The sequence below is a fragment of the Panthera tigris genome, chromosome A2 (genome assembly GCF_018350195.1).
Source record: "Panthera tigris isolate Pti1 chromosome A2, P.tigris_Pti1_mat1.1, whole genome shotgun sequence".
Lineage (NCBI taxonomy): Eukaryota > Metazoa > Chordata > Mammalia > Carnivora > Felidae > Panthera > Panthera tigris.
Genome location: NC_056661.1, coordinates 54,399,017 through 54,420,538, shown reverse-complemented (window position 1 = coordinate 54,420,538; position 21,522 = coordinate 54,399,017). Strand labels below are relative to the sequence as shown.

The 21,522-nt window shown below is 45.3% G+C and overlaps 1 protein-coding gene across 7 annotated transcripts in view; it reads right to left on the bottom strand.

Annotated features, from left to right (window-relative positions):
* Window positions 1-169: 169 nt before the first annotated feature.
* The window catches only part of RBSN (rabenosyn, RAB effector), a 30,525-nt gene continuing 9,172 nt past the window's right edge, over window positions 170-21,522 (bottom strand). For 5 of the 7 annotated variants that reach the window (XM_042979560.1, XM_042979559.1, XM_042979564.1 and 2 more), the window contains 9 exons: window positions 20,913-21,013; window positions 19,695-19,740; window positions 19,416-19,577; window positions 16,841-17,082; window positions 14,694-14,764; window positions 10,611-10,697; window positions 9,636-9,738; window positions 8,248-8,352; window positions 170-7,573 (listed from right to left, as the gene is read on the bottom strand). In XM_042979560.1, the coding sequence (XP_042835494.1) occupies window positions 6,428-7,573; window positions 8,248-8,352; window positions 9,636-9,738; window positions 10,611-10,697; window positions 14,694-14,764; window positions 16,841-17,082; window positions 19,416-19,577; window positions 19,695-19,740; window positions 20,913-21,013 (2,063 nt within the window). In that variant the 3' untranslated portion in view covers window positions 170-6,427. The remainder of the gene's footprint in view (window positions 7,574-8,247; window positions 8,353-9,635; window positions 9,739-10,610; window positions 10,698-14,693; window positions 14,765-16,840; window positions 17,083-19,415; window positions 19,578-19,694; window positions 19,741-20,912; window positions 21,014-21,522) is intronic. The other 2 variants (XR_006214973.1, XM_042979565.1) reach the window with 2 other exon arrangements.

Sequence of the window (21,522 nt, the reverse complement as noted above, 5' to 3'; positions counted from 1 at the left end):
ATGCTCTGTCTATGTCTCAAAAATAAATAAACATTAAAAAAAATTTTATTTATTTTCAGACAGCGAGTGGGGGAGGGGCAGAGAGGGAGGGAGGGAGAGAATCTCAAGCAGGCTCTATGCTGTCAGCACAGAGCCCAGCTCCAGGCTCAATCTCACAACCGTGAGATCACCACCTGAGCTGAAATCAAGAGTCTGATGCTAACAGAATGAGCCACCCTGGTGCCCCGAGATGCATCTCTCAAGTACACTTCCTGATCTTATAAAGTTTTTACTTCTCCTTCACATTAGAAGGATAATTTTGCTAGATATAGAATTCTAGGTTTGTGGGGTTTTCTTTCAAGACTTTAAATATTTCACTCCACTCTCTTCTTGCATGTTTCTGAGGAGTAATCAGCTATAATTCTTTGTTTTCTCTTTAAAATAATTTTTTCTTCTTACTTCTTTCAAGATTTTCTCTTTGGTTTATGCAGCCGAATAAAATATACCTAGATACCTAGATATAGATATTTTATATTTATCCTACTTGATATTTATCCTACTCTGAACTTCTTGGATCTGCCATGAATTTTGGGAAGTTCTCAGCCATTACCTCAAATATGTCTTCTTCACTCTTTTTTTTCTTCTGCTGTTCCAATTACATATATCTTTTGAAATTGACACATTGTTTTTGGATATTTTTTTCTGGGTTTGTTTTTCATTCTTTCTTTTTCTCTTGTCATTGCAGTTAGTGTGGTTTCTACTGACATATCTTCAAGCTCATTGATTCTTTGCACTCCACTGATGAGCCCATTAAAGGCATTCTTCATTTGTTAGCATTTTTGATTTCTAACATTTGCTATTGACTATTTCTTAGAGTTTTATCTCTGCTTACATTACCCATATAGTCTTGCATACTATGTATTTTTACCCTTAGACTTAACATATTAATAAGTTATTTTAAGTTTCCTGTCTGATAACTCCAACACCTGTGTCACAGAAGTCTGTCTGGTTCTGATGCTTGCTGTGTCTCATCAAACTGTGTTTTTTTCCTTACCCTTTAGCATGCTTCTAATTTTTTGTTGAAGGCCAGATGACATTGGCTGTATTGGCTAGTAGGAACTGAGGTAAATGAGCCTCTGGAATGAGGGTTTATGTTAATCTAGCTAGTTGTGTTTAATGTTTCCTGTAGGTCCAGAGGCTTGAAAACCCTTTAGTGTCTTTTTGTCCCACCTCTTGACTTAGCTATTCCCTAGATGTTACTCCTCAGAGTGTGTGTCTTGAAGCTCTTCCAGCTGTAGTCCACAGTTACACTGGAGCCCTGTTGGTAAGGTGTGAGAGAAGGGAAGCATTCTATTAGTCATTTGATGAAATCTCAGCATTTTAGTGGGCCTGTGTCCTCGGGCTGTGACCTTCATAAGTGTTTCTTAATCCCACTCTGTGATGTTATAATACAATAAGAAATATATAAACTTGGTCTTTGTTCCTGACTCCTGGCCAGAGTTCCTGAAACTCTTGTAATTTCCTTAATGATAATATAGGTGCATCTTTTGTCGTATCTGGGTTTTGTCCCTGTTCCTGAAATAGCTCTGGAGAGATAAAGGTGAAAGGAGCATCTTTTGTTATCGTAACAAGTTCCTTTTAACTGTACCAGTTTATGCAGATGACATAAGCTTTTGGAAAGCCCCTAAGGATAGAGGGCTGGTTGCCACAGATAATTAGTTGGAACTTTCAGCCCCAGACCCCTAACCTCTAACCTCTGGGAGAGGGGCTGGAGGTTGAGTTAATTACTAATGACAATAACTTTAATCAATCATGCCTATGTAATGAAGCCTCCATTAAAACATACCCTAACCAAAGGAGTTGGGAGAGCTTCTGGGAGGGTGAACGCATCAGTGATGGTGCAGGGAGAGTGGTGTGCCTACAGAGGTCATGGAAGCTCTCTGCCCCTTATTCCATATCTTGCCCTATGCATCTCTTCTCTCTGGTTGTTCCTAAATTGTATTCTTTTATAATTAGCCAATAATCCAGTGAGCCGTTATAGCAAATTATCAGACTCAACGAGAGGCTTGTGGGAACCCTAACTTATAGGCCATCGGTCAGAAGCACCAGATGCTTACACTTGTGATTGGCATCTAAAGTGGGGGGTGGGGGGGTGTGCAGTCTTGTGGGGCTAAGCCCTTAGCTAACTCCAGATGAATTATGTCAGAACAAAATTGAATTTGTAGGACATCCAGCCGGTGTCAAGAACTGGTCAGTGTGGGGAAAAACACACATTTAGCATGTGTGAGTAGCAGAATGTATAAACAAGTTTTCTTTTACCCTCCCCCCACTTAGATGAGATGGAAAGGCCAGAGGGTGTGGGAGTGGGAGAAACCTGCCCTTCCCAGAGTAGGATCAGACTCTGGTACAGTATTTTCCCCTGGGGAATGCTCAGAGTTTATTTTACAAAGATTACTCATCCCCTTCCCATCAGAGCCACCAGGGGATCTTTCTCAGCAATTAATGCCACAGGTGGCATTCCCGGAGATAAAACCATAAAGGTGTGTGGTGTCCCTTCAGCTGTGGCCCCTAGGAGTTCCTCACTCCCATGCTAGTCTGTGCTCAGCCTCCCACATTCCACCAATGTTCCTACCAGGTTCCAGTGGCTTCTGCTCCAGGTGAGCAGGTGTCTGCTACGACTCTCCAGGTTTTGAAGCAGCAGTTTACCCCACACTCGGTTCTCTGGTGGGTCCAAAGAGTCGTTGATTTTCAGTTTGTCCAGCTTTCTCTTGTGGTAAGGACAGGAGTGACAACTTTCAAAATCCTTGTATGCCTGAGCTGAAACCAGAAGTCTTTCTGAAGGTATTGTTTTCCCCTTCCTGAAGTATTTAAAAAACCGTGCTAAACTGAAGAGTTTTAGGCAGAAGAGCTTTTGACCTTAAAGTCCACAGAAGGCACTCCCCAAGGATGCAGTATCCCATCCCACATTAGAAACGGGAGTGTCCATATACATAGGCCACAGTGCTTGGGCACTCCCACTGTGCCTGACCCAGATGGAACTGTTCTTGCTACTTAGGGCAAAGTGAGTCAGGCAGCCCAAGCTTTAAATCCTCATTCTACCACTGACTGGCTGTGTGGTCCCCTGCCAGGCTAACCTCTCTTAATTCATCTGTTCCTCTGCCAGATGAATATCTGAGGAACTACCTCACAGGCCTGCTGCTGGGGTATGTGAAAAGGTAGCAAACTGCATGGCACGAAAGGCAACCATTAAGCTCCTCAACCTCTCTGAGCCTCAGTTTCTTCTAGCATGAAATGAGGTTGATGGATTGTAAAGGGTCTGGCACTATTCTTGCGTGAAACAGCTCATTTAATCAACATTGCAGGAATAACCAGGGTTAAGGACAGAAGTGGAACCCACATTTATCCCATTTAGAGCCCAGTGACCTTCTGTCCAGTATCTTTTGACACTCAGATGGTCATCTAGAAAGGGGTGAGGGCAGAGATCTTACCTGGTAATTCTTACTTGCAACACATGTGGACATACACACACATACACCCAACCACTAACATCTGTTATTTTATTTTTTAAAAAAAGATTCCAATACAAGGCCCCAGAGTAGTGCATGCAAACCAATGACCCTCAAGCTGTCACCATCAAATGACCCATACAATCTGCTACCACATTCTGTGGCCTGGTAAAGAGACCAGCTTCTCCCTTTGAGTACCATCATCTAATTATGCCAATGTCCAACCTACCACCTGGCTCATGATGACTCAGAAGTACACTTTAGTATCTGAACAGCAAAGACACATTGAGCTGCAAGTCTATTAGTAAATGTCCTTAGTGTATTAGACATGGAAAAATACAAACAAGGTATGAAAACAAAGGCCAACTTCATGTGATATCTGAATCCCCAAAGTCTCTTCCATACATGATCTTTGTCTGAGGAGATCTGCCAACACCTCATCAAGAACTTGCTCACTTTTGGGGTGCCTGGCTGGCTTAGTCGGAGGAGCTTGGGACTCTTGATCTCGGGGTCATGAGTTCAAGCCCCATGTTGGATGTAGAGATTACTAAAAAGAATAATTAAGAAAAAAAAAAAAAAAAAGAACTTGCTCATCTTCTCATGAGATGGAGTGGTTTGCCTTGAAAGACTGCGGGAAGAGTAAAATATTCACATGAGGTAAGAACTTGAAGCTGTGGTTGCAATCCATAGGCCATCTTTACCCTGATGATAACTCATCTCTATAAAGCCAACTTTGTGCCTGTGTGAATTCTGGGAAATGTTAGGTATAGAGAATTCTAATTCCTGTCAGGTCTATGATTATATAGAATATAGCCATAGAAGAATTAAATGGAAGAATATACCCATGGAAGAATTCAATCACATCAGAAGGTTTTAGTTTGGTTTAGTATATTCAGTGTTTTGTTTTGTTTTTAAGTTTAACTTTTTAAATGTGTGGTTCTTAATGCTCTTAGTTACTTACAGATTGCTACCTGGGTTGACTTCAGGAAAAGGGTATGTTCAGTAAACTAGTCTGAAGTGAAATCACCAGCTAATTATGAGATATATTTTCATAAGAAAAGTAATTATGACGGAAAGCAGCATTTAGCTTCTGGAACTACCTGCTTTTTGGTGCAGAGAGTATCCTCCTCTTCAATCAGAGAGCAATGACAGACTGAGCAGCAGGGAGCATGCCAACCATCTGTGAAACCCTCCATAATAACAGCGGGAAGGGCAGGAGAAGGAAGAAAGGTGCCTGTACCAGGCAACATCTTACAGACCTGGTTGCCAACTTCCCAACCCCCACCACAATCAGCAAGGCTGGTAACTGGTTGACATTAGCAATCCACTCATATTCCTTTGTTTGCAAACAGAACAGTGTCCTCCACACTTCCCATTCCCACACCCCTATACAGGATCTTTTCACTCAGCCCAAAAATCCAACAGATGCTAAAGAAATGCGACTAGTGTCAACACAAATACAGATCACCTTTAAACCACAATGTTTTTCAAACATTCTCAAGACCAGCAGGGGTCTTCCCAGAAGGTAACAAAAGGAATCTCAGCTCTCACACCTGTAACCAGTGAGAATATGACCCAGAGTTAGTTAAGGGATATAAAGTGACTAGTGGTCAGTTATTGTTCATTAATCAACAAGCCTAATTGCAGGAACTCTACCTAGAGCTGAGCACACTTGGGTATCATGATGTCAGACGTCAGGTAAGGATTACATTCCTGTAAACCAAAGCACCAGAGCTAAAGTAACAATTTCCCTTTTTGCCCTTACTTGATGAAGAATTCAAGTACTGTGGTGCTACCAGAATGATCCTGGCTTGTGCCTCTTCAAACATTTCCACTTCTTAATACTAAACATTGGTAGGAAAATACCTCCCTGATGCCCAGATCAGGACAGGATGACCCAAAAAGGAAGAAGGCTGATCAACTTGCCCTGAAAATTATTTTATCTTCTGACTCAAGGAAGCTTCCACTGTCCTGGCAATGTCCCACAAAAGCTTCCTGATTACAATCCTAAATTACAGACTGGGCCCTCTGAAAAAGCCCAGGCCAGAATAATTTCACCAAAGCTCTAGAGGGAGGTTTCTCTGGGACAATTATACCATCAGTTATTCAGTTCCAACAGAGTAACATTTGGGTAGACACTCTTCTCCCAAAGACTACTGCCTCCATCAACCAAAAAGTTAACCGCTCCCATCTTCTGAACAGCCCACGGTCAGACCCAGTGATAGCCGGGACTGGAAGTTTAACTTCCTGAAAGAGACAACCAAGGACTTAAATTGAATGGAAACGCCCTGGTGAAACATCACCCCCTGCCACCCCTCTAATAGTTTAGACCCTGGGCTCTCCTGGGTCTAAACTATTGCCTTCATGCAGCACCTCTCCCCTTCTACTGCATGGGTTGGGATGTGCCCAGCAGGGCAGAGGAAGCCCCAGGTGAAAGAAGCCTAATGGGGACAGACTTCTTCTGTCTGACCAAAGAAAGGTTTAAATGAATCCACCTTGTCTGTCTTGGCTGAACAAAGTGCCCTATTTAAGGCTTCCCTATAATACTGCATAAGGACCAAAGACTAGGCAGGAGCACAGGGACTCACGAAGACTGCCCAGCAGAACTGCATTTAGTTATAGTCGGTAATGAAAATTTAAAATCCCTTCTAAAGGGAAAACCCAATTCAAAAAACAAATAACAAAAAACCAACCCAGGAAATACAGCAAATGAATGCTGATTCTTCCTGTTCTGGTTCCCACTTTACTAATATTCAACTGTAGTGGAAAAACCTCCAAGTGCACAGCACGAAACAGCAGATTCCCTGCCCTAACCTGTGTGCACACCTTAGATGTTACCCTTCCCCCTTCCCTCTTGCCCGCCGAGCCCACCAGCCCTGCCCTGCTCCACAGGCTCCTGCCAGGCCCTGGGCCCAAAGATGCCCTGCCCACGGTCAGTGGGGTCAGTCAGTGCCCCCCTTCTGTTTAGCCAGGGTGCGCTTCAACTCCCTCAGGTTCTCTGTCAGCAACTCCACCTCATCCAGGCGGCCACACTGCTTGGCATCAAAAATGTACGCCTTGATGTTATCAATCTGCTGGAGAAGGAGCTCCTCCTCTATGGGCTCCTCGCCCTCTGGCCCACTGTCACTGTCCATCTCAAAGGGGTTGGTACAGGTGGCTTCCTCAAATGGGTTGCCAGGAACAGGAGGGCTTGAGGGCCTCGGGCAGGGATACTCATCTTCCTCATCGAAGGGGTTGGGCGCTGGACTGTCTGGGTTAGTGAAGGGATTCCCTGCTACGGCCTCCTCCTCTTCTTCCTCAAAAGGATTGTATTCTTTGAGGATGCAGGCTGAAGGGCCAGAGGCAGGCTCTGCAGCCGGAGGGCTGGTAGTGCTGTCTGCTGTGGGGCTGGAGGGGTCTTCCTCCTCGAAGGGGTTTAGAGAGGCCAGCTCACTCTGCTGTGACACGGTGCTCTGGGGGAGGGGTTCCTGGCCAATGGCTGGGGGCCCAGACCACACTCTGACCGGCTCGAGAGCTGAGACAGGCGACGGAGTCTTCTGAGCTGCACTGCTCTGAACTGGGGAAGAGCCTAGATCCAAAGCATAAGCAAGGTGGTTGCGAGGCTCCCTGCCAGGCTCCAGCTGGAAAGGCCGGATTTCTCGGAAGTCCAGGGACCGAGTCCGTGTGTGTAGGGACGCGGCCTGGAACTGCTCCCGCTCTCGTTCCCACTCCCGCTCACGCAGCATCTGCAGCTGTTCGCGCTGCAGGTCCTCCTCCTCGGCCTGCCTCCGGGACAGCTCGATGGCCTTCTCTGTCTGCTGCTGGTCGTACTCGTCCTGCAGCTGCCGCAGATTCTCCTGCAGCGTGCGCACCTCGTCTGCCCGCCCGGCGGCCCTGGCCTGCCTGATGAATGATGTGATGTTGTGGATCTGCTGGAGGAGGGGGTCTGAGTCTTCGCTCTGCCCCTGACCTCCAGACAGCGGGAGCCAGCCCTCAGCCTTTCTCAGGGGGGCAGGTCCCCCTCGAAGGGACGCCACCTCCCCATTAGCCGTACGAGGTGCCAGGTCACTCCGCCGTTCCTTAAGCCTTCGCTGGGATTCCAGGGCAGCCTGGGGAGACACCAAAGCCGAAGGGAAGAAACACAGTCACCAGGCCGACAGCAGCCATACCATCAGCCGCCCCTATGGTCCCACCGCCCCTGTGCTGATGAGACTCCAACTGCCCACCTCAGGACTCAGGGATCCAACTGCTAAGTCAGATCATGCTTTGTGTGCTTTAGGGGAGAGGAGGCACATGGCCTGGCTTTCAAAAATAAATTCATAAATAATAGTAAGTTAAGGGATAAGATTTTCTCTGTATTAGATTATTCACTGGCCACATGCTGGTCTTAAACCTGTGAGGTCTAGTATCACTCGTCTACACTAGAATCTCACCCAATATTAAATGTACACATTATTCTGTTTAATGTTGCATCTTCCAAAGCGTTCTACAAGGAGCTCCCTGAGGTCTGGGTCCCCTGAAATCTGTGCTACAGGGAGAAGTGGCAGCCTCCATGGTATTCTGGATGGGAGAAAATCAGCAGAATCTCTGAAGAAATATAGGACTGACCTGGGGAGAAAAACAACTATTCTGGTGTCTACAGAGGAGAGGCCGGAAAAGAACAGAAGAGAGATGCAAACCGGAGAGCATGAGAAGTTCTGGTTTACCACGACCTCACAGAGGACCCCTTGGAAGCCTGGGGCAGCCTCTGTGCCCAAGAGGCTGCCAGCAGCATTTCACTTGCCTGTCTCTCCAGGATCCTCTTCCTCTCCATTTCCTGCTTCCTTTTCTTTTTCAGTTCCTCAAACTGTTCTCTGGTTGGCAGTGACATCAAACCAAGCAACTTTTCCTGTAGGAAGCCACATACAATTTTATGTTTTAATCCTTTTAGGAAGAACATCAGCCTAATGAAGTCTGTTTGTAAGCCTCCATCTGAGCCCCATGCACGCCCGCTACCCCTTCCCTGCTCTATGTTTCTCCACAGCACTTTTCACTATCTTCTAAGCTATATATTTTAGTTACTTCTGGTCTATCCCCATCTAGAAAGTAAATTTTACAAGAACAGGGGTGTCTTTTTTCATGGCAGGAGACCCAGCACCTAGAACACTGCCTGGTACACAGTAGGCACTCACCGCATGACTGCTGAATACACCACTAATCAAAAGGACAAGGGGCCTGGGCGCCTGGATGGCTCAGTCAGTTAAATGTCCAACTTCGGCTCAGGTCAGGATCTTGTGGTTTGTGAGTTTCAGCCCCGTGTCGGGCTCTGTGATGACAGCTCCGAGCCTGGAGCCTGCTTTGGATTCTGTGTCTCCCTCTCTCTCTCTCTCTGTCCCTCCCCTCCTCACGCTCTGTCTCTGTCTTTCAAAAATAAATAAACGTTAAAAAAAAAAAAAAAAAAAAAGGACAAAGGGCCCACTTCTCTGCAATACAGTGTTGGAAAACTAAGCCAACAGGGCTCTACTAGATCACCCTGTCATGCAGCCCCAGAGGTGGTTCACTGTGGCTCTCCCAAGAGGTGTGCTGAGGCAGAAACAATTCCGCTCTAACCTCCCAGGGTTAGTCAGTCTGTGAACAATTAGCTGTCTCCTCCTAAGCAATGGCCCAGGAAGAGTCCCTTAGGAGCTCATCCTGAGGAAGAAATGGCATGTATAAGTATGTCTGTCAGGCAGTATTCATACAAGCAAAACACGGGAATCTATCAGATACCCGGTGAAAGGAGGTGAGTAAAGGATGGTGCATGCAAAGTCATATTCTGTAGCCATTCAAGTGACAGCTGTTTAAACAAAGACTAAGTAAAAAGTGTTTATGATACAAAATTCAGTGTTAAAAAGAGAAAACATAAATTTGCAAATATGTACTAATCATAAGTGTTTATATAACAAATACAAATGAAAAAAAAGGAAAATATGCCAGAATGACATGTCATGGTCCTGGGGACATAGAATTAAGAAGTTTCTACCCTTCTTTGTAGTCCAGATTTTTCTCTAAGTGTGACATGACTGTATTTATAATTTTAAAAAATAATAAGTGTACAAATAGGAAATAAGCCTTTGGCACGGTCTGCCTTCTGAGAGGCAGAAAAGCAGGGGAGGCAAGTGAGACATTTCTATCACCCCAAGATGGCTTTACCTGCACAAAAAGCGTAGCTGAGTATCTGATCATCCTCTGCAGCCGCAAAGTGTTTGGATGTGGTGGAGGGTCCTGGTTCAAGCCCAAGGTTAGGATCTTCTTACTGAAATGGAACAAACATATCAATGTAACAAGCACTGCTAGCCCCAGAGACAAGGGAGCAATCTCTGAGTTGCCAGGCTTTCATGCCAGAACCATCCGTGGAGGAAACAGGTTAAAGACTTCACGAAGTGTCCTTTAAGGCAAAGCCCGTTTCTTACCCTGTGGTTGTACCCAAGGCCCCCAATACAGCACAGGGTAAACAACCAACACTAACCCATTAAGGGACTGGCCACACATGTAGGGCCAACTTCATGAGGGAGTAGCCAGGGCCTGGTTTAATATTCTGCTGTCACAGTCTTAAACTTCCTAATAATCCCTACTGTGGACTTGCATTGTCATTTTGCACTAGGTCTGCAAATTACATAGCCAGTCCCGCACAGACAGATGGACAAGGCTGCCTCATCTCAGTTCTCCCTCTAAATCATTATACTTTCTACACTTCAAAGGGCTGATTTAACCCCAACAGCAAGTCCATGGTTAAAAAGCAGCTGTTGACCAGCAGAAAGAATCTGGCTTCCTATCCTGGCTCCATCACTTTGCCAGCTGTGGTGCATTTTCTCACCTACAAAATGAGCGTATTAATCCTTACCACACCGGGTAACTTTGGTCCAATACATGAGATGTGGATACAACCAATGGTTGGCACAAAGACGGTGTCAATAATCAGTTCCTATTTCTTTAATAATAAGGAATATTAGAAGCCTTAACCAAGTTACTGAGACGTGTTGAGAGCCACAGCTGGCGCCTACCCTCGGCTGGCTCCTCACACATACTCCCCAGGACTCCGGGTGAGCTCAGGCCTGCCAGCCACCCACCCCCCTCATTGAAACTGTATCTCCTCCACTCAAGGCAGCAAGTCAAACATCACCTTACCTTAAAGCATCTATGAGCTCATACACTTTCTGCACTTCTATTCGAAGGTCACTGGCATGTTCCAGACTGTAGGTGGTCTCCCCAGCACTAAGAAGAAATCACAGAAATGTTTAATCCAAGTTTCATCACGCTTACTGGAGAGCATTGTGTAAAAGGGCTCTAAAGGTTTAAGGCCTTACAAAGGTAGACACAGGTAATTCTCTCCAAGCGGTATTATCTCAGACTTCTGTATATAATGCAGGGCTCATTCCTCTTCTAAATATAAGTGCTAATCACGTGGAAGCTGTTTTTGTTCTTTTAGTCTGCAGATACCACAGGAACAAATTTGTGCCTAGGCCTCTAAGGACTAGCTCTTACACTCGTCACCAAAATAAATGCAAATGAATCTACTTTAGCCTACTTTCCCTAAACAATTTCATTATACCTAGTAAGACATACGAAGTGGTTTACTAAATAAGTTGGCTACACCACATTAGAGGAAAAAGCACCTGGCTTTTCTCACTCAGACTACGCAGGGACACTGTTCAACACCTAGTAATACCCAGCACAGCATTAGATCAATTGCCCCATGCCCCTGGGTCTCATGAACAATTGTTCCCTACATGAGAAAAGCACTTTGACTCCAAATTAAGAAGGGAGCAGTACCCAGGGTGGAGCAGGCGACTTCAGAGAAGGCCAGAGGTGGCTTAATTCCACTTAACTCCAAGGAACAATAGCAGTCATCATGTGATCTTAGAACTGTTCACTTACAAGTCTGTCACCCCCATCAGGCCCAAAATCCAAGTGCAATAATGATGGCTTTTCATTTTTATATCCTCAGGAACTAGCACATGGCCAAGCTTCATCCATGTCCACTGAAAACAGAAACGCTTCAGAAGACCTTGCAGCTATTAATGCAGCCTCAGCAATGGCCATTCAACCCCCTTTCTGAGGCAGCAGCAATTTAAGTGAAATAAACAGAAAGGACTGCGGCGCTGACCTAGTTTATCATCTACGAGAAAGTTTGAGCTGGAAAAATCTTCGTGTGCACTGTAACTAGAGGATCCAATAAGGTGGTTTCATCATCTCAAACTGCATAGTTTGCAAAAAGAACATCAGACCAGAATTGAGAATGCATCCACTTCGTCTTGGTATCTCCAAGTCATGTGGAAAATAACAAGGTTGGCCCAAATCTGAAAGCACTCCCAAGGTCTCAGTCACACCAACCAACATGTTTCCCACAGAGCACCTATCACGTCTGGAGTTATCTTGTTCATGACTTTTTCACTTGGTTATGGCCTGTGCTCCCATGATAATGAAGCTCTATAACAGTGGACACGGTCTTCACTGTTCATTGCTACAGTCCCAGCACCTAAAATAGCACTTGGCACATAGGTAGTGTTCAATAAATATCCATCGAATGAATGAGGGAGTAAAATTCACCTAAAGCCCTTTAGAACCAATCTTTGGAGAAGGAGTAGGAGTTAGACGTCTGGAAACACGTTGAGCAATGGCAGTTCCCCAGCTGGATGGGGAGGCCCATTAACCCACAAGCGTGTCTGAGGCACAAAGCAAGAAAAACAACAGACTCAGGGACAGGAGCCCCATGGGTAACAACATCATGAGACAAAGTTTAGTGCCAGCTCAGACCACCAGGAACACAGCTCTCCCTGCTGGCATCCAGGAAGAAGATAATCCTGTCATGATTTCAAACCAATGGGCACAGGTGGGAGGAAGGTGTTCATTCCAGTAAGTTTCAGGGAGAAAGAGAGCATGAGGCAGGTGCTCCAAGCCAACGAGTCTCCATTTAGGGGAGCTATATACCAGAATGACTGGAGCTGCTTCTCCCAACCTACTCACAGGAAGGATATATGCTCCACTGATCGAAACTGCTCAGTGAACTGCAGGTAGAAACGAAAATGTGTCCTTTCCTGCCGTTCTTCATTCTTGGAATGAAAAGAGGAAGAATGGGGTACAGAAGGTGCAAATAGAAGAGAAGGCGCAGTGGAGGCTGAGAGGGCTGGAGAAACAAGGGTTTCCTCCCCTGACACTGTCTTCTGCCAGAGGCTACAGACATCCAGGTGCTAGGACTAGGGGAAATGGAGGTGGTCTGCAATGGTTTCTTTCTTTTGTGTTTCCCTCCCACCTCTCTTTTCCTTCCCTGTGGGCTGGCAAACACTGGAGGAGGGAACAGGGACTGGAAGAAGAGCCCTGAAGCAACAGCGGAGGCAGGGAGACATGCAAGGGAAAGGATATTTTTTGCCACAAACCAACTGGGTTTAGCGATTCGTATTTTGTAAGTCAGACATTTACAGACTCATAAGTCAAGAAATTCCTTAAGGACCTTGTAAATGAAAAGGTTAATTTTCTTTTCATGTGAGACCCACATGATAGACTTAGAACGTAGTCACTGACATCATGAAGGAAAAGCCAAGCTTTGCTTGTGGGGACACTATAACATATTGCCACAGTAAGTGGGTAAATAAAAACAAAGGCAGATAATTCTCAAATCGAAAGCACGGGATGCCCTAATTTTCTTCCCTGCAGGTTGGGGAAAGACTGTGGGGATCCGATTCTAATGGTAGCACTTCAAACTCCAGCTCACATATCACTAACCTACAGAAGAGGCAATGCTCCTAAGAAAATGTCAGCATATTTCTTCTGTAAAGGGCCAGATAATAAACGTTTTTAGCTTTGCCAGATAGTCTCTGTCACAACTGTTCAACTCTGCTGTAGTTTGTAGTTATAATCAAACAAATGGGCATGGCTACGTGGCAATAAAATTTTACTTATAAAAACAAGTGGCAATAACAAGCGTTGGCAAGAATATGGAGAAACTGAAACCTCATACACTGCTGGCAGAAATATAAAGTGGCGCAGTCATTTTAAGAAAACAGTCTGGCAGTTCCTCAAAAAGTTTAAAACCTAGAGTTACCACATGACCCAGCAACCCCACACCTACGTATATACCCAAAAGAAATAAAATCATATGTCCACAAAAAGACTTATACTTATACACGAATATTCACTGAAGCATTACTCATCACAGCCAGAAGTGGAAAAACCCAAATGCTCATCAACGGACTAATGGATAAACAAAATGCGGTCTATCCATACAAATGCATTCACACAAAAGGGATGGAACACTAACATGTGCTACCACAGGAGTGAACCTTGCAAACATTACACTATGTGAAAGAAGCCAGACATGAAAAATCATATATATTTATGATTCCGTTTATATGAAATGTCCAAAATAGGCAAATCCATAGACAGAAAGCAGACTAGTGCCTGCCAGGGAGAGGAGAAATGAGCAGTGACTACTAATGGGTATGAGGTTTCTTGGACTGATGAAAATGATTTAGAATTAAGACAGTGATGATGGTTGTACAACTTGGTAAATATATTAAAGACCACTGAACTGTACACATTAAAAGGGTGAATTTTTTGGTGTCTGAATTATATCTTAATTTAAAAAAAAAGAAAGAGGTGACAGGTTGGATTTGGCCCATTAGCTAAAATGTGCCAATCCCTGCTCTAAAGGAAATGCTTGCTCTAAGTCCTGACACCTCAATGCCACCCTGAAGTAGCATCTAGCTAGGCAGGTGCATGAGGAATACTGTCCTTGCTCACCTCCAGATGCTATACTCAGCAGTGGGGCCTATGAACCTGCTCAATCAGAATGACTGGGGTCACAGGGCGCCTGGGTGGCTCAGTCGGTTGAGTGTCTGACTTCAGCTCAGGTCATGATCTCACAGCTTGTGAGTTCGAGCCCCGCGTCAGGCTCTGTGCTGACAGCTCAGAGCCTGGAGCCTGCTTCGGATTCTGTGTCTCCGTCTCTCTCTCTGCCCCTAACCCACTCGCATTCTGTCTCTGTCTCTGTCAAAAATAAATAAACATTAAAAAAAAATTAAAAAGAAAAATGACTGGAGTCACTTGAACATGGCTACATGGGACTATACAGATATGACAAAGATTCTCCACAGTTGCTCACAGAAGAAAAGCACAGCCAGAGTTAAGATTTTCATTTTCAGCTACCGAGGGGCTGCCCTAAAGGCAAGAAAACAGTCATCACTGAATTAGAAAAACAGAGGAATAGCTTACTTTAATGATGCTGCCATCCTGATGTATTCAGGAGCTTTTTGGTCAACTTTCTCCATGCAAAGTCGTAATTTCTAAGAACAAAAAAGAAGTGAGTGGTGCTTTCAAGGTACAGAAAAATTACACTGTTATCAATAGAGAGGCATTTAAAATCTATAGTTTTCAGGGCACCTGGCTGGCTCAGTCAGTAAGAGTAAGAGCATGCAACTCCTATTCTCAGGGTTGTGAGTTCAAGCCCCATATTGGCTATGGCGCCTACTTAAAACATTTTTTTTACTAAAAAAAATAATACGTACAGTTTTCTAATATAGAAATATGCAGAGTGCTTTTTGTTTGTTTTTACTGTTATCAATTTCCTGATTTACAGACCTCCTTTAGAAGCAGTAAATCTTGCAGGAAGGAAAGTGACAACAAAACTTTTTACCGGATGTTTTTGCAGGGAGCAAGGCCTTCCAGGACACAAGCCAATGAGTTTACCAAGGCAGACGGAAGGAACTGGTTGCTACATTCTTTCTCTGCCAGGTGATGAAAGATACCAGCAAAAGGCATTGCCAGGGCTCACTTCAAAGATGAAGGAAGGAAAAGCACAGTGGCTATTTACAAAAATGAGTTATCAGGTCACGAACTCCATACACAGAATGGATAATGGCTACATCTGCAGCTCAGCACAGGGTTTCATTAACACCATTTCTAGTAGAAGTCTAAGTATTTTCATGGTGACTCCAGAAACACAGCCATTATGACCTGCAGAACTGCTAACAGTGACCAGTGATCATCAGACAATATATAGACAGTCCCCAACTTACAACGGTTATTGGACTTTATGATTTCTCAACTCTACAATGGTGTGAGGCATTGATAGGCATTCAGCAGAAACTGTAGTTGGGACTTTGAATTTAGATCACTTCCCGGGCTAGCGGCATGCAGTCTGACGCTCCCTCCGCGAAGCTGGGCAGAAGGCAGCAGCTACAGGTCAGCCATGCGATCACGCGGGTCAACACCCAATACCCTTACAAGCATTCTGTTATTCACTTCCAGGTACAGTATTCAACAGTTATAGGACACACTCAACATTTCATTATCAGATGGGTCTCTGTTAGAGGATTTTGCCCAACCGGAGGCTAATATAAGTGTTCCCAGCACGGTTAAGGCCAGGCCAAACTATGATGTTCAGTAGGTGAGATGTATTAAATGCATTTTTGACTTAGGATATTTTCAACTTTGGTTGGGTTTATCAGGATGTAACCCCATTGTAAGTCGAGAAGACCTATACACTCTTCCTCTGCTCAGGGTTGTGCATGAGCTGCTTCTGCTGCCCAGGCTGATCTCCTCCCCATCTCCTATCACCTCCCTGCGAAACCTTCACTTGGCAATTTCTCCTTGGCCTGCAGGTCCCCCTGGCCACTGGGAGGCTGAGGCAGTCTCACCTCCAGGCTGACACTAAATCCCATTTTTCATTACACTACGTTCCACTCAAAGTGAGCATCTACCAATGGTGTTTTGGGACTGCTGGTGGTAACGACAGCTGAGGCAACTGAATGGACTTAATAGGGGAAGCTCTATCTCGCAGTTCGTGGGTTTGAGCCCCACACTGGGCTCTGTGCTGACAGCTCAGAGCCTGAAACCTGCTTCGGGATTCTGTGTCTCTCCCTCTCTTTGTCCCTCTCCCACTCACACTCTGTCTCTCTCTCAAAAATAAACATAAAAAAAAGTTTTTTAAAGGGGAAGCTCTATGCTCATGGGCAGTCACTCAAACTCATAAAGCCTGAAGCTTCCAAGTGAGTTTCCCAGGACTCCTCTGGCCCACTGTTTACCACCTGCTCCAGCTTCTGCCCTCACCCCCAAATCCTGCCCACACCCTACGGCAACCATCCTTCCTCCTTTTGCCCCTGGGCCACCAAAGTCTCCAACTTCCTGCTTTCAAGTAGGCAAGGAAGGGAGAGGGAACGAGGTTGTTGCAACACACCCCCAATGACTCTGTGAATTACCCAGGGCCCTAGCTAGGAAATCACACTATAGCCCTTCGGCAGAGACTAAAAGTGATTCAGAGGAACAACTTCCCAAAGCATCTCCAAAATGTGCAGGCGTGTACATAATTAACAGCCAAATCTGCATCTTGCATCAGACCAGGACCGCACACAGTGAGTCACCTCATACAGCTTTACAATATCGGGGGTGTGCTCCTTCTCATCAATCTGCTGCTCTCTCTTCAGTAGTGTGTCCTTGCAGTGTGTACAGCAGCGGATCCGGTCGTCATCCTTTTCATCCAGGACAGAGCTTACACTGCTCACGCTGCTGATACTGCCCCGGCGGGAGCCATGGACACTGTTGGGTGACTGGCTGGGGCTGGTGTGGGTGCTCAGGGAATCCTTGCTGGCACTGGTAAGCTTATCTGTAAAGCACAACACAGGACAGGCAGCAGTGAGCCCGCAGACTCCAATCACCCTAGTGCTCACAACAGAGGGGAGTGCCACAGGTGCTGATACAGGCTGTGTCTATTGGCAAGAAGCACCAGACCTCTGCCGTCCTGGGGTCAGGCTCTGCAGTGGGAGAGACTCTCACTGCCAGCCAGGAAAGAGCCACACAGTCTAGGAAGGTCTCTTTGAGGCTCTGAGGCCCGTTCCTAACCTGACCCTAACTGCCCTCCTCCATTTGCTCTGCCTCCAACCAATCGAATCCCTAGACTGTCCTGACAGACTTCCCCGCCTCCAAACATCTGACTCCTACCCTTTCCAAAGCTCAGCTCGAATGGCACATCCTTCAGGAAGCCCTATATTCCTTGAGACAAAAAAAAAAAAAAAAAATCTGCCCTTCCTATCAGTTCCTACCATATCATCCCTCTTAGAGCACTCTCCACTTTTGTCCCAGTATGACAGTGCTATGTATACCCAGGGCTGTTCTATGAATCTGTGACTCTACGATGGTAGGAATTGCCCTTTCATACTTGTACCCCGATATATACAACAGGGCTACCCCATAGCAGCTGCCCAGTAAATGTTGATTAATTAGCTCAAGACAAGAAAGGTGAATAGTGTCCCAAAAACATAGCTTATGAAGTCTCAGGTGAGACACAAAGTCAGTCTCAGGGAGAAAGGGAAGGTATCAAGGTAATGTGTGCCTGCTGACTGTGAGAACTGGACAGAGGAAACATCTGCTTCTGCCCCATGTTGCCCAGATGCTCTGTAGCCAACAGCACATGCAGAGTTAGCAGAACTCTCCAGGGTTGCAAAACCACACTAAATGTCCCAGAATTGGCCCAAAGCCCAGGAGATCATCTTTAACAACTTTTAACTAGCTGAGACTCAGAGTTCTGATCCTCTGGTTCAAGCAAACCTTGTAGCCACCGTCCCCATAATTCTCAAATGTGTCTTCTACACTCCCCCAACTATTCTACTTGCTCATCTACTAACCTTCCCCAGGGCCTTTCCACAGCTTTGCTCCTGCTCTTCACTCTACCCAGGTTCCCTCCTGCTCTCTTTGCAATCCTGATTATCTTTTTTTTTTTTAATTTTTTTTTAACGTTTATTTATTTTTGAGACAGAGAGAGACACAGCATGAACGGGGGAGGGGCAGAGAGAGAGGGAGACACAGAATCGGAAGCAAGCTCCAGGCTCTGAGCCATCAGCCCAGAGCCCGACGCGGGGCTCGAACTCGCAGATCTCGCAGACCGCGAGATCGTGACCTGAGCTGAAGTCGGACGCCTAACCGACTGAGCCACCCAGGCGCCCCGCAATCCTGATTCTCTTAAAGGCTCTTCTAGAACATCACCTCCCAAACCTGAACATCCATGCTCTTGATCTCCCCAGCACTCAGTGTCTCTCATATTATGACGTTACGGTCTGTTCTATATGACAGTGAACGGTTTGTGACTTTAACCTCAAAGGGAAGGACAGCCTGGTACTCATATTTTAAGACCTTCTCTTACAAGCTCCACTTCCAAGCAGGGCTGACCACAATTGGGTCAGCTCTCCTGAGTGTCTGACACAATGTCTCTCATAGTACTTATCTCTTTATAAAGCAATTATTTGTCTGTAAGTCTGTATCCTCTGCTAGATGCTAGACCCTTTAGGAGAATGGATGATGTCTTAAAGACCAGAGGCAGGCAAACATGACCTGCAAACCAAGACCAGCCTGCTTTTGTATGGCCCTTGAGCTAAGTATGGTTTTTAAAAGGTTGTTTAAAAAAAGACAAAGAGGGGCACCTGGGTGGCTCAGTTGGTTAAGCCTCCAACTTCGGCTCAGGTCATGATCTCACAGTTTGTGAGTTCCAACCCCACATCGGGCTCTGCGCTGGCAGCTCAGAGCCTGGAGCCTGCTTCAGATTCTGTGTCTCCCTCTCTCTCTGCTCCTCCCCCACTCATGCTCTCTCTCTCTCTCTCTCTCTCTCTCTCTCTCTCCTTCAAAAATAAATAAAAACATTAAAATTTTTAAAAAAAAAAAAAGAAATGTCACAGAGACCGCCTGTAGCACACAAAGCTTAAAACATTTACCATCTGATTTTTTACAGAAAAAGTCTGTCAGCCCTTGTTATCCACCATTGTATCCCTGGGCCCTGGCAGTGCCTAGCCTATAGCAGGCTTCATGGAATCAGTAAGTGAATGGATGAAGACCCATAGAACATTAACTCAGACAAAAATGTTCAAAAAAATCACTAAGTGGTGATCAGCAAACAAGGTAGTCACAAGAGGAGATCAGGGTCCAGGGCACCGCCTCCACGTTACCTACTTGCAAAAGGGAGACTGATGAGTTCCATACACTTCTTGCACATAATAGACCCGCAGAGCCGGCAGTGGTGGCGGCGGTTACGGATGCTGAACTTATTCCCACAGTCTGGACAGAAAGGAACATCCTGGTCATTGACCCAAGGCACCACTGACTTTTCTATTGCTTTGGGAAGAACAAAACAAAAATCAAACAAACAGAAAAACAAGCCATTTTAAAAAAAAGAGGTGTGATCAGGAAGAAAGATAAACAGAATGAATGTAAGCAAAATTCTGGAGTCACCTCGTATCTTAGCAGACTCAGTATTCGTTCTGTCGAATGCAGTGAGCTGACAAAGAGAAAACAGTGCAAATAGAGTTAAACAGGTGATGTACACACTTTCCACAGGCAAAAGGCATCAAGCAGGAATTTGCACATCTTCATTTCTCAAGTCTCATTTGTCATCACCAACCCCACAAAGCCACAAAAGCAATTTTGCATGAGACAGAGTATTAGCTTTGCATCTGGAAGGCAGCTCCCTTTCCGTGACCCGATTCCAATCTCTTTATTGTCAGCTCCCCATTTAAGCAATAAGCAGGGGTAGGCCAAGATGTGGTGGGTGTGGCTATTGAAAGCAATGGAGAATTCCTGATTCTCCACGGTCCTCCTGGACAATGAAACTGGCCACATATTTCTGTCCTACAGAGTACACATCAAGAACTATACCTGCAGGTGCTACCATGCCCACGACACAATCCAGGTCATACACAGCAAGCATTTCTAGGGTCAGAGTAGAACAGAACGACTGTGGTATTAGGGTGTCTCAATGGCTCAGTTGGTTAAGTGTCTGACTCTTGATCTTGGCTCAGGACATGATCTCACAGTTCCTAAGTTCTAGCCCCACATCGGGACTCCATGCTGAAAGTGTTGAGCCTGCTTGGGATTCTCTCTCTCTCCCAATCTCTCTGCTCCTCCCTGATCACGCACTCTCTTTCTCTCTCAAAATAAATAGATAAACATTAAAAAAAAAAAAAAATGACTGCGGTATTGAAGATGCACTCTGGTACTACAGGACAAGAAGGCTCAGTTAAGAAGTTCCCACACTAACACTGGCCCTGGCTGAGTAGTCCTCACAAACCTTGTCACCAGTTTCTCAGTTTGCTATCAAGTATCACACACCATGCCCCACTGCGTGTTTGTACTTGGGACACCCAAAAGAGGAAATAATTTGAAGGCAGAAAGGTTTTCCAGCAGCCAAGTAGGCTTCAGAGAAAGGAAAAGGAAAGCCTGGCTATGTGGCAAGTCTGTCAACCGGGGCCATCTCCTTCAGTAAAACCAGCCCAAGCTAGACCTGCCCAAGCAGGTCCTCTGCACCTCTCTAGGTGAGCTCTAGATGGGGCGTTTTCTCTGCCAGCATCAGACAGATACAACATACATGGTACACACTGTAGAAATAGAATTCTTTTCTCCCAGAAAAGTTACACTTGCAGAAAAAAAAGGTTTTAAAACAACAAAATTTACCTTCTCTAACCTGATTATTAATTTATTGACTTCAACAACATAGTGGTCAATTCTGGCAGCTCGGTGTTTTTTGAAGTCGGAAAGATGGCTTCTCACAGCACCTAGAAGGAGAGGAGATGGGGAGACAAATGACCTGTCATTCCTATGAAAGAGCCCCTCTCCCTTGCTGCTTATCCTCAATGACTTTTACACGCAAGTAGAAATTCTAGTTTAGAGTCTTACTAAAAGTTCAAAGACAAACAAACGGAAACAAATTTGCTAAAATGTTAATTAACCATGGTTACCTTGGAGGCCACAGAGTACAATACCAGAGACCTCGGAGTACAGTGGATAAGAGCCTGAACCGGAGCCAGCCGGAGCTCAAGTTTCAATTCTGCCACACATTGTGCGACCTTAGACAAGTTCCTTAACATCTCTGTAACTTGGGAGCATTCATCTATAAAATGGGGATAAGAATAGCACTCGCTCCACAGAGTTATTAGGAGGATTAAAAAGTTAAAATTTATAAAGCCCTTAGAGCGCTGTCTGGCACATGAATTTTTGTTCAGTAAAAAGGACACTAACATTATGGGCAATTTTTAAAAATCTCTCATACTTTTCTGTACTTTCC